We start from the raw sequence: 13,062 nt of genomic DNA on the forward strand, positions 1-13,062 counted from the left end.
ATGGTTGTTTGTCTGTCTCTGTGTTGCCCTGCGACAAACTGGTGACCTGTCCAGGCTGTACCCTGCCTTTTGCCTGAAACGTTAGTTGGAGATAGGCACCAGCAACCCTCCCGACCCCACTAAGGGACAAGGGTGTTAGAAAATGGATGGATGAAAATGGATATATATTATTGGATTTGACTAAACAAACAGAAGGGAGAAGGGAGACAAAACACACAGTTTATATTGACTAAAGATGCATTGTCATACAGATCATTTCCAGACTTTAGTATTTGTTTAACCAAAAGCCAATGCTGTCCCAAAGAGCTATGATCATTGTAATGCTTTGGTACCAAGCTGTAGATGTACAGTGTCAGAAAGGTTTGTTCATCTTTTCTAAACAACTCCATATAATGAATATAACTATTTGGCATTTAATAACTAATTTATGCTGACTAAGAGCTGTGTCTTTTCTGTTAAAGTATCAGTCTTCAACTGTAGTGTAAAGGGTGTACTGTTAGGATGATGATTCTAACTCAGTGAAAGGTAAAGAAGTTGGCGCAAGGTGAAAGCCTTACGCTGAAAAAAATGTCTCAAATTGAGCTGGACTGATTGTTCTGCACTAACTGCTTTTGCCTTGGAAGATGGTGACTGCTGGTGTATGCATATCTATCCTCACTGTCACTAAGTTCTTAAGATATCTTTCCAAATATCTCTAGTGATCCTCCATTCAGCCAGCCATTGCTTCTCTGTGCTGTCACACTGCATGGACTCCCCATCCTCTCTACTGCCCAGTTAACAAGTAAGAACTTGGAACACTTGTTGAGTGTCCCGGCTGACTTTGAAATGCTGAGCTCCCAAGCATCTCATATACGCCAGCCTGTGCAGACTAGTTGTGAGGGACACAATTGGTCACTTCCTCCAAAATTCCTCCGTCTCTCTCCTGTCTCACCAGACGTTACCGAAGTTACAGAGCAGCTTCTTTTATCACCCCATCCGTTTTCTCCCAGTGCTGGTGCCTCTACCCATCCAGCCAGCTTCCCACACAGCCATCACTCGATACGCCATTTGAGATACATCCCAATTAAAGTCTCTGCAGACGGGCAGAGAGTCTCATCACTAACACCTCCTTCCCCATCTTCCCTCCTTTACAGCTGTGTGGAGGAGCTCAGCTCGTTAGTCAATTTCTTTTTTTCCTTCCTTCAAGCTTTCACTTTCACCCATTGAATCTGAACCTCTCCTGCTTCCCTGATGAAAAGCAGCTATTTAATTGCCATGTGGCAAATAGTTGCTATGGAGTCAGATCTAAGTAGTGCTCATGATTAGGGCCTGAAGAACATAATTGCAACTCAAAGCTCACCTTTCTCCATGTGCAGACTGGGCCCACCTCCTGCCCCCACGTTCGCTGCATGGTGGAGGATTCTGAGCAGCATTTAGTTTCCTCTTTACAATTATGACTGGGTTTGAGGACCTCTGCAGACTGCTAAATGTGGCAAACACTGGAGTTCTGGTAGACATAGGAGATTTTTCAATGCATTTTTTGGTCTGTATGCAGAATTTGACTGAATACTGAGTGAGAGGATATTGAAAATAGCTAGCCTGATGTAGCATGCTGTGAAAGAGTCATCAGTCTTTGTTCACCTTTCTGGCCCTATCAAACCACAAATTTAAACGAAAACATTTGACAGACTCTTAAAATTATTAAATATATTTAGGCTAAATAATAATTCTGGTAATAATACTTATCCATTTCCAAATAAATATAAAAGCTTAAATATTTTGGCAAAATACATGAATACAGATACTTTGCAAAATAGATATATTTTGCTGCATTCGCACCACCTGTCCACACCTAAAGTTTTATAAAAACTCTTGTTTATGGTGCATATGTTGACTGAATCTCCAGAAATGATTGAAAATCACAACATTCTAGGTGTTTTTGTAACTTTTTCCACATCTGTCTCACTTTATGCTGACTCCATTTTCTAAACATCACCCCTTCTAAAGAAAATTGGAGCTATAATCACTGTTGCTCAAGGATAGTTCAGTTCAGTGTCTTTAGTAATTTTTCTTATAATTTTTGGTAGAATACCGCTAGCTGTGGTTGCCAGAATTTTACAATATAAATACGATAAGTTCTGGCAACCACAGCTGCTGACAAATTACCGTAATTTAATTGGGATGTATCTCTTTGTTGTTGTTGTTTTTTTTTACAGTGTGATTAAAATACTATGATTATGTTTTGAGTGACAAATTGATTGATGAAATGATTTCATTATATAAATACTTTCCCTGAACCTACACTAAGTAAACCAGATTTTATGATATAAAACTTAGCCAAAAGACAGTTATCACACACAGAGGAGGAGGTGAATGAGTGACTGAGGCTATGTGAATCAAATGTCAGGATTTATCTATGTCTGACAGATTCTGATTCACATCAGCAGGGCTTATTAGGTAAAATTTAAAAAGTGATTATATTGCCAGTTAATCTGCTTCACAGAGCATTTTGTAGTTTTGTTGTTTTTGCCTGCTCAGATAAATAGAATTGGTAATTGGTAGTAAACAATTACAGTCTTTGCAATTTAGCTGTGTCAACTTGAATGAACTTGTCAAATTATTTACTGGCAAATAAATCAGTTAAACTGAGGCCCAGCCAAGCTTTCAGGCAAACTTTGCTTGATGCATTCTTCTTTTTATGCTCACACACAGATCACTAGGGTTAAATCTTTTATTTTCATCCTTTCATCAGCGGGGCACCCAATCAGTCTCTGCCTACGCAGTTTTTTTCTTTTTCCTTCCAGTGCGCCCAAATGCACTTTTCATCCTGCTCTAAGATGTATTATAAATGCTCCTTTCATGTTAATGAGGGGATAATGAAGTCCCTCAATGGCACGACTGAAAAGCAGCGCACTCCTTTAATGAAGGCTTTAAGTTGGCATATTTGATTTGTCTAATTTATTCTTCGGAGATTTTCTATTTGAAGATTTAATATTGAAAAGAGTGACATGAAAGGGGAAAATGCAGGGCTTTTAGAGAGGGAGTTATTTTCAATGTGTAGGCATTGATCGGCCTTGCTGAATTGTCTCTCCATGGTAAATACATTGGAAGGTAGCAGGCTGAGCTCCTGCAGAGAGCCTTTCAGACTAATTAGAGCAGATTTCTACCATGTTTAGAGAGCGGGGGAAAAAACACTTAAGAACTGACAGGGAAATATCAACAAGATGAAAAAAGACACGGGGCCGACTTTTTCAGCTTTGATTTTTACATTGGATTAATAGTTCCTTATCTTACATATACAGAATATTAATAAAGTGATCAAATATATTTTTATCAGTTAATTAGCCCGACTAAAAGTCCAATTTTTTTTTGTAGGCATAAAAATCTCTCAATACAGAGATTGTTTTCCCCTGTTTCCTGTGAAGAAACAAAAATAAATATTATGATATTTAATATTTTTTGATCATTGATATTTTGTTACTTTCTTCTTTGTCATTAAGGTTTTTTTTAATGTATGTAAGGTTTCCAAACTTTCTGTGATTCATCCTTCAATCTAGGTCTTGAAGGGTAAAGTGTGGCTTTATTTACCCAGGGTGGAGGAGCTCTAAGTGAAGCTGTTCTACTGTTAGGGTGCGTTCACACTGCAGCCTGAAGTGACTCAATTCCGATTTTTTTGACGTAATGCGACCTGTATCCGATCTTTTCATGGCAGTGTGAACAGCACAGGTCGGATTCTTTTTCGAATCTGACCCATATCCGATACGTATCCGATTCAAATGCGACCTAACGTTCAGGTCGCATTCATCCGAACTGAACGTCACTGATGCTCAACAAATCTCACTATTCTGCGTCCTGATACGCGCAAGCAGGAAGAAAAACAACAACCCTGACGGATTATATGAGGATTAAGTTGTTAATATGCTGCTCCGGCCGGACAACAACTTCAAATATGTAAGCTAAGCTCCACCGTTAGCCTCCATGTTTACTTCCGCAAACACTGAGCACTTCTTCTTTTTATGGCGGTTGGCAGAACACTTAGAACGCTGACGCTATTGCGCCCTCTACTGCACATGCGGGACACTTTCAGGTCGTTTGCCCGTTTACACTGCAGAACGCATACAGGTCGCATTTACTGGCAGTGTGAACGGGCCCGGCAAAAAAAATCGGAATTGTCAAAAAATTGGAATTGAGTCACTTCAGGCTGCAGTGTGAACGCACCCTTAGACCAAGTCTTTACGTGATTCTCTGTATCTTATATTAGATTAAAGAATAATGAAGTCTATTATGAAATAACATCTTATGGTTCCTGTTTTCCCCAAAATATTTGAGTCTCTGGACTGTATTTTTAGTTACTCTTTTATTTTTAGTTCAAGAAAAGTCAGACAAACACATATTTTCTGCTGAATGACTTTTTAACTTTAAAAATGACTTTAAAGTGTTCTTATGGTTTCTTGAATTCTCAGACATGTTGTACCTGAAACTGAACAGCATATCCGATATCCTCCAAAAAATAGCCAAAATACTCAAAATGTCCCCAGCAGTAGAACGCCAGCAGCAGTTAACTATCTGCCACTGACAGTAGACACAAAAATGAAACACAAATTGTTGCCCTGATAATCCCTTTTTTTCTGTTCCATCATAAATTCAGTGCTAGCTTCCAATAGGCAGCGTGAAAACAAGCTGTACATTAGCGTCTATACAGTATATGCATATTCAACCATGCATTTTTTTTACCAGCTTTTACTTGTTGGCTGTGCAGAAAACCAGTCCTGGATTCTTATGGAATGAACTACAGTTTAATGTTAAGGCATTCATCACCCCAGCATCCACCTGTGCATCAGCTTTCTACTGTGTACTAATGAGGTTTTATCTTCCTTGATGCAGCTATGAAGCTCTGCACAGAGGAGTGCCGAGTTCTGGGCCATTCAGATCAGTGCTGGATGCCCCCGTTGGGCTGCCCTGCCTCTTCCTCTGCCGACTACCGTAGCAATCTCTACATTCCTGGAGAGGAAGCCCATCAAGCCACTGACATCACTCAGGAAAAGGTCCCCCAGCCTTGCACTGACACCTGCACTGCTCGCAATCAGAGCTTTTCCACCTTTGGCAAAGACTTGGGTGGGGAAGATGGTGCAGAAGAGGATGGGCTGGAGGGAGGCTCTAAGTCCACAGACGAAGACCTGTGTGGGACCACCTCACTGTTGTCGGAGATGAGCAGCGTGTTCCAGAGGTTGCTACCGCAGGGTCTGGATTCTTATGTCCAGGTCAATGAGAACCAGAGGGGGACTAGCCTGAGTGGTGTTGGCGTTCCAATGACGGGATCTTTAGACCGTCGCAGGGGTCATCTACCTGGAAAGCCCAGCCCCTCAGTTCACCAGCAGGGTGTAGCAGCCTGGGCTGCCAATACTCACTTCCAGAATCCAGGAAGTAGCATCGGCCCATCTGGGCAGCACCAGGGTGGCAGCTACCACACCCTCAAAGCCAACACCAAGCTCAGCTGCCAGAGCAGCAACCATAAAGGATCACAGGCACCTAAAAACAGCCCCCAGAACAGCGGCCACAACCCCAAACCCACCAGCAGCCCCCTTCTGTCCGGGCTGGTCAGCCCAACACTGGTGCAGACTTCTCTGGCCCAGCCCCCTGTACAAGCCACACTCAATGGGCCCTCTTCAAAATGGCTTCCAGCCATGGAGGAGATCCCAGAGAACTATGAGGAGGACGATTTTGACTCGGTGCTCAGCCACCTTCAGGGCAAGCGCAGCGACAGCCGGCATGAGCTGGTGGATGCCAGCGAACTGGTGGCTGAGATCAACAAACTCTTACAGGATGTCCGGCAGACGTAAGGGCACATCCTCTTATTTATTACTGGATGCTCATTGTTTCCTTTCATGAAGAACAAAACTGTGGGTAACCATAAAAGAAACGCAGCTAAGTAAGTCTTGTAAGAATAAAAAGACAAAAAAGTGAGACTTGTAATTGTCGTTAAAGTTGCATTTCTTCTGAAATGTTTGTGTTTTGTGAATGCTAAATATCCAAAAAAAATGTTTGTAAATGCTGTTTGGTACACAATGTACATTATGTGACTGTATTTATCTTTGTATTTTAAAAATACATTTGTATTCTTATATTTATAAAAAAAATGTATATAAATTTAATCAAAAGTCTATTTTTATAATTTAATGCATGTTGAGTACAGAAACAATGAATCAAAACTTTGACATGCGATTGACATTCTGCATATTTAAAACTTTTGTATTGTGATTCTTTTTTATCTGTCAATATTATATGTATACATGAGTATGATACTGAATTATTGGACACTTGTTGTGATTTATTGTGAAGAGAAGAGGAGGGTAGATTAATAAAACAGTACACAAACCCTCTGATGGCTATTTTTTTGGTGTTTGTCAAATGTAAATATTAATTTGTTAGATAGATAGATAGATAGATAGATAGATAGATAGATAGATAGATAGATAGATAGATAGATAGATAGATAGATAGATAGATCTGTAGTGACCCTTTGGCAGACAAGATGCTCAGCTTAACAAAGGGAGGAAAAAAACAACATTGTTATTTAGTTGCATCCCCAGACTAATGCTCAGAATGAAAGAACTGAGCCATTGCTCTTCAAATCAGAAATGTCCTTGTTTACTGGCCCAATGGAAACATGAGGCATTTCCTCGAAAATCACAAAACAATTAAGGTAAAAGATCTGCCTGTGGGAGACACAACTGTGGAGGCAGATGGAAAAAGCTACTGTGAAGAGACAAAGAGGTGCTGAGAGCTTCATGGAGGGCTTTGTTAGATCCCCGCCCCTCCACACCGGCCCCTGCCCCTAGATCCTTATACCAGTCCCCAGCCCCCTTGTGCAGCTGGAACAGCTTGATACTGAGTGACACCTAGAGGTTCATTGTGTGCACTGGAACCTTGTGATTCCAGCTCTGAGCTCCCGGCACCTCATCACTACCAGTGCAGCTATCAGCAGCTAGACACAGCAAGTAACTAAACAGAGCCCCCTGGAGGGAACGTTGCTGAACTGCAGTTTGATGAAAAAAGGAAAAACCGATGTTGGAACAAAGCGAAAGCAACATTTATGCCATAGTACCCGAGTATAGCTTTATAGTTTATATTAAAAAATTATGATGATTATATTAATATTTAATTGGATCAAGAAAGTTTTCATTAAGTCTTCATGCTTGGTTGATTATTTAAATTTAATTGTTTGTAGATAACTACCTTTATCTGCAACTTTGAGCTAAATTAGGTTCAGCTTATACAGGTTGAGAGGACATTTGACATGTTTTATTATTTCTAAGCATGGGGCGGGACTAGTGGTCAGCACTGTTTCCTTAAGGCAAGAAGGTCCAAGTTTCACTGTCTGTTTCACTGGTCGTTCACGTGTTCTTCTTGCATGTAGGTGTTAATCAGAAAGCTTAAATAGGTCCTTTGATGTGAATGTGTGTGGATGGTTGTTAGTTTCATCATTAAAACTTAAAAGTCTTCAGCTGATCCAAAATGCTGCAGCAAGAGTTCTGATGAAAATTAAAAAGAGAGATAATATTTTTCCTATTTTAGCTTCTCTTCATTGGCTCCCTATTAGATCCAGAATAGATTTTAAGGTTCTCCTTCTCACATATAAAGCCCTCGATAATCAGCTCCATCATATCAGAGATCTTCTCTTCAATTTACCTCAAACAACCACAGGGCCAAGGCTACATGTACCCCACTGACTTTTGCCCAATCATGTCTAAGTTCACTATTAAACTGCAAAATGTCTATTTATTGTTTGTACTATGATTAAGCTAACAGTAGCTACTTAATGTAGAATAACAGATCCACTGTGGCACAACCACAGATCTTTGACCCAGATGTATAAGAGGAGCCTGAACAACCATCAAGCCACAACCACTGAAGAATTAAAAACTGTGGATCTGACACATTTCATTATTAGCTCAAACTGAGGATTCTTCTTTGCTTCAGGGCAGAGGGCCATGAGGTGAATTCCAGGGTCAGCTTGTGCTAAATGACAAATTATGTCCGTGCCAAACAACAATACCAAACTCACAACACACCATTATGTACTAACATCACCATCATCTGTATATTTGTGATGAACAGCAGGGACAGAACCTTCCTTCAGGCCAAGTCTTCTGGTAAATCCTGTCGTGTTGGTAGTTTTTGGAGGACTTCTTCCTAAACTGATCTGAAAAATCTACAATTTTCTTTGCCAATATCCCAGGAACATTGCAAGCAATAATAAAATGAAGCCATGCAGCTCTGTTCTCCATGACTGGGAGAGAAAATGCATGAACACATGTTCTGTATTGCAACCGACAGGAATATAGTTTCCTTTTCTAGCAGCCATTATTAACAAAGTTAGTGTTGTCTTGTAATGAAGTGGGTGGAGCAAAGTGAACTTTCCATAATAATGGATATTTAATGTAATTCTGAGCTTTTTACAATTAAATTCCTAATCAGTTTTATCAGCGTCCTGGAGGAGAGGATAAAATGCAGACAGAGTGAAAGGTCTATCGGAGGCAGGAGTCAGGCTCTCACTGGAACGTTCATGATATGGTGCAGAAGATAATCAGTCTGTTTTCACTTTGGTTGTCACGTCTCACAAAGCAACATGGCTGCTCTCAGCTGTCAAGACAATATGCTCCTGTTTTCAGTTTTCATTACAGCAACACTGAAAGATGTTTTTTTTGCACCAGGATTACAGCTTCGACAATGCTGCTTTTGTCTCTGAGTGTGCCTCAGTGAAGCCGCTGTGTGTTTGTTTCTGTGTGGGGTGAATGTAGTAGTGCTACTGTGTGACAAAAAGCTTACAGTCATGGTGGGAGGTGTGCTATCCACAAATACACACAGGCACATTGGTGACGAGAAGGGCTGGCTGTAGTTAGATAATGGACCATCAGCTGAATAATGGCTGCTGAACGTGTGTGCTTTATTGTTTGTGGGCAAATGTCTTATTATCTCAGTGTGTAGGTGTGTGTCCTTACCGTGTTTTGTGCGCTCCATTTTGACCACACATATTTTTGAGTTCTGATTGTTTCGTGTCACACTTTTTGTGTAATGACGTTTTTAATAGAACACTAACATGAATGTATCCCTCTGCACGTGTAATTCTGGCCTGTATCTGTACCCACTATGTTTCTGCTTTGATGGGTCGGTGTGTGTGTGTGTGTGTGTGTGTGTGTGTGTGTGTGTGTGTGTGCTACAGACAGAGAGGGGGGTAACAAAGCAGCACAATGGGGAGTGGATGTGTGTGTTCGGGCTCAATAAGCCGGTGTAATCTTTGTGTATATGTCAGTAAACACCTTGCTGGGTTTCTGGCCACTATCTATGAACATGCTGGGGGTACCCACAGCAGATTAACCTGATATCAGTGTTTATGTGTGTGGAAGCGACAGGATGTGTCAGACATACAAAGGAGATGAAAGTCAGTCTGTGCAGCTTGGGGATAGTTTTGGACAGATAGTGTTGCGCAGATCTATTCATGAGTTCAGATGTGGGTGCATGAACACACACATTAGTGTGCCACTCTGCAGCACTTCTCAGCAGGTGAAAGAAAACTGGTCCAATCAGCAGCACCCTCAACTCAGGTAATGTAAGGACTCCACAAACATTTGGCTGATTTTTGCAACAGAGCTGAGGAAGGCAGACACAGTCTCCAAAGCAGCATTTCATGGGAAATGACTTAGATAAACAAGGACTTCCGGTAAGCCATTCACTGGACTCAGTTGAAATGTAATTTGACTTTGGTTTTGCATTTGATAAAAATAAATGAATATATTGAAGAAACAGTTTGCACTGCTATTTTTTACAGTTTGTCTCTATTAAATGCATATTTAAGATATTTAATGTAAAAACTTATGTCCTGAGAAAAAGGAAAAAAACAATCATTCTAAAATGTTTGGATTTGTTTGATTCAGCCAAACAAAATTCAATAATTTAATTCTAAAATCATGGTTAAAATTGTGAAAGAAATGTATGTCTAAGGTTAAAAATTTAATTGGTCATTAAGATAAATTATTAACTTTAAGTCAAATGTCTGAAATGTATGTTAAAAATGTATGTGTTTAGTAGGTTTTTCACCTCTTCATTGATTCACACTCGCTGGTGAAAATAAAAAAAAATTGAGTGAAATCTTAAAGTCTCTTCATGTCCTCCTTTTCAAGTGTGGGAAGCCATGAAATTATAGAACTCTTGACAGATAGCATGAGCTTTTTGACTCTCTGAGATATGTGCTGAGCATTTATAAAGCAAGATTTGAATAAAAACAGAACATCACCATGAAGTAGCTGTTTACCAACTTCAGTTACCAAGAACAAGAAGGACAATTACTTACTCGTGGTATACAAATTGTTCTCTAAATAATTTATTTGCGTTTAGGATCCTGAGAGGAATCTGCATGGATGGTCCAAACTGCCAAAATCAGTTTTATAACATGTTCTCATCCCTTCTAGTCAGAACCCCCTGGCAAACTTTTCTCTTACTTTTGTTCACAAAACTATTGTGTGATTGGTCTGAATCTCGTGGGTGTTTTTGTTTTTGACCAAAACAGCTTCAACTACCCAACCTCCATATGCTGGTTTAACATCAAGAAAACTGAAAAAAAAAAGATGGAGAGTTTTGAGGAGCAAATATGAGGATGTGAGGAAGTACGTACTGTTGGACCAAAAGACTGAAGTCCCAGGCTTGGTTCTGGTCCTGTGCTTCAATGGAGCTTAGCTCAGTGGGTCTTGTTGTCCTTGAAGTGTGTGTGTAAAAACACAAACACACACTCTTCCACTGTATAAGACTTTGAAATAGTAACTATTCTGATTCTATTCTGACATGTTTCGGTTAAAGCTTTTCTCCTATGATCATTCTGGATTTGACACCTTCCATTCATTTTACTGTCCCTGTGCATGAACAGCATCACTGCAGCATGATGATGCCAACAACGTGTTTATGTTTGCTGTGTCCCCAACATGGCTGCCAGCACACTTTTCTTTTGTCAACACTCGCCTATCAGAGCCATGTCAAGTGCTCAAGTTTGGCTCAACAAATGATTCTTCCAGTCAAGCAGTGACAAGAGCGTCGTTCTTTTTCCATGTTCAGAAAGTTTCTTAACAGAACTCTGAGTTCTGCTTCAGTCATGAAGCACTCAGTACATACATGGAACAAAGAGACTGATATAAAACTATAAATCCCACAATGCAATGCTTTAAACCACTTTCAGTTTTAGGAGTAAGTTGCACAACAATAACCTGCTTTAAGTTTCTCCACACCTTTCTACCGCTCTGCTCTGCACCTTGGTCCTGGCCTGTAGGGGGCAGTATTGAGTTAATGCCCATGTTGGCATTAACCTGTACTGTAATAAAGAGGAAGCAGAATAAAGTTGAGGTTTAGCCAAGTCTCTGTCTTAACGCCTCCACACATCAGATATAGACTTAAAGGTGATATTGTTCACTGTTGTTCTCTAATAAACCTCCAGGGTCTTACACTGAGATTAAATTACATACATAATTGCCCTTTATAGTGGGTGATCACAACATGCACACTACAGAGGGCAGGTGCCTGCACTGGGTTTTATTTCAGGGTATCAGAGAAAATAAATACAATTGCATGCAATACTTTTTAGAATTTGATTTGTAAATGACTATTTAAAAAAGAGAGTATTTGTTTCCCTACTTCTCAGTTATGCTCCATGTCGTTACTCTAAGACAGAAACAATTTTCATATAAAGAAAGAGTTCAGGGGTGTCAATAGAGTGTAAAACACTACATTTCTGACAAAACTGTGCATTTATCAGAATGTGAACTCTACACCATGTTTCCGAAAGTTGAGAGTGAATGAGACGGCAACACGTGGGACAGGCTCATGGTTTCCACTCAGAACCAGAGATCTGATCTGATCTGCTCAGATGATCTTTGTCAGTGTCAGACCAGCCTTACTATAAGTCTTATTATTAGACAATTACTATAAAACATTATTTTTGTGTAGTGACAACAGTAAACATTTTCTAAGCTAAACTGGTGATGCATTTTTTTTATTTGATAATATTCTGTCCTCCTGTTGTGACAAACTGCTTGTTGTGTTGTGCTAGTTGCATTATTTTCCCTTTCCTCTGCCCCTCCCATCCATGCTAGGTAGCTGATACTCATAGAATAATTAGATGCCTTCCATACGCTCGTCTCTGCTTTTAATAAACATTCTTTGGTCACAGAATAGGAAGGAAACCAGGTCTGAGCAGATAGAGACCTTTACCTTCAGCTGAAAGCTCGTAATTAAACAGACACAGGAGGAGAAACGGAAAGAAAGCAACTTGCTGCATTGCTTTACAAAAGGTGTGCAGGAGGTGTGATTCATCATCTCTTCTAGTGATGTGTGAGCCTGCAGAACTGCCGTGCTGGAATCCATATTTTGTGTAAAACATGTTTCAGCTTTCTGAACCTTTATTTTAAACTAGATGACTTTAGAGCATTTGAACAAATAGTTATTTCCATGTAGACATGGATAAACAGAACACAAATAAACTGTGTAATGCTTCATGGGCCTTGAGAAAAAAAAGGGAACCGTTTTTTATTTATTGGGCAAAAAAAAACAAAACAATATATGCTGATGGTTTAGACAAAATCTTAATAGTGAATGAATGAGATTCACAGGAAGTAGACAGCTATACTGGGCAGGGACTAGGGGGTTAAACCGAACAGTTGTTTGGCTGCAGTGTAAATCCCCCTGTACCTGATCCCATAACTCATCATCCTGCAGAAGCACCTTTAGCAGCAATAATTTGAAGTAGCCTAATTGCTTTGTCTTGCTGTGATGCAATATTGGTACATCCATCTACAGAAAATTGATTTCTACACTGACATTTCAACATTCCCACATCTAATTCTCTTTTTAAGCCCTTTTGTTGTAGACTGGAAGTCTACACCTTCATAGCTCCAGCTGGGCGTCACATTTGTAATTAAAAAAAGAAAAGAAAAGTGAGATGAATCTTACGGGAAGAGGATTAGGGCCACTGGAAAAAAGAAAAAAATATCTGACTTTAATCTCAGAATTCTGAGATTAAAGTCAGAACTGTTTTATTTT

The 13,062-nt window shown here is 39.9% G+C and overlaps 1 protein-coding gene across 3 annotated transcripts in view; it reads left to right on the top strand.

Moving 5' to 3' along the window:
* pcdh18b (protocadherin 18b) overlaps positions 1 to 6,355 on the top strand; it is a 14,571-nt gene extending 8,216 nt beyond the window's left edge. For all 3 annotated transcript variants that reach the window (XM_015047979.1, XM_015047981.1, XM_015047980.1), the window contains exon 4: positions 4,864 to 6,355. In XM_015047979.1, coding sequence (XP_014903465.1) covers positions 4,864 to 5,819 — 956 coding nt within the window. In that variant the 3' untranslated portion in view covers positions 5,820 to 6,355. The remainder of the gene's footprint in view (positions 1 to 4,863) is intronic.
* Positions 6,356 to 13,062: the final 6,707 nt, after the last annotated feature.

Source organism: Poecilia latipinna, unplaced genomic scaffold (assembly GCF_001443285.1).
Source record: "Poecilia latipinna isolate Pla-1442-1.1 unplaced genomic scaffold, P_latipinna-1.0 Scaffold852, whole genome shotgun sequence".
Taxonomy (NCBI): domain Eukaryota; kingdom Metazoa; phylum Chordata; class Actinopteri; order Cyprinodontiformes; family Poeciliidae; genus Poecilia; species Poecilia latipinna.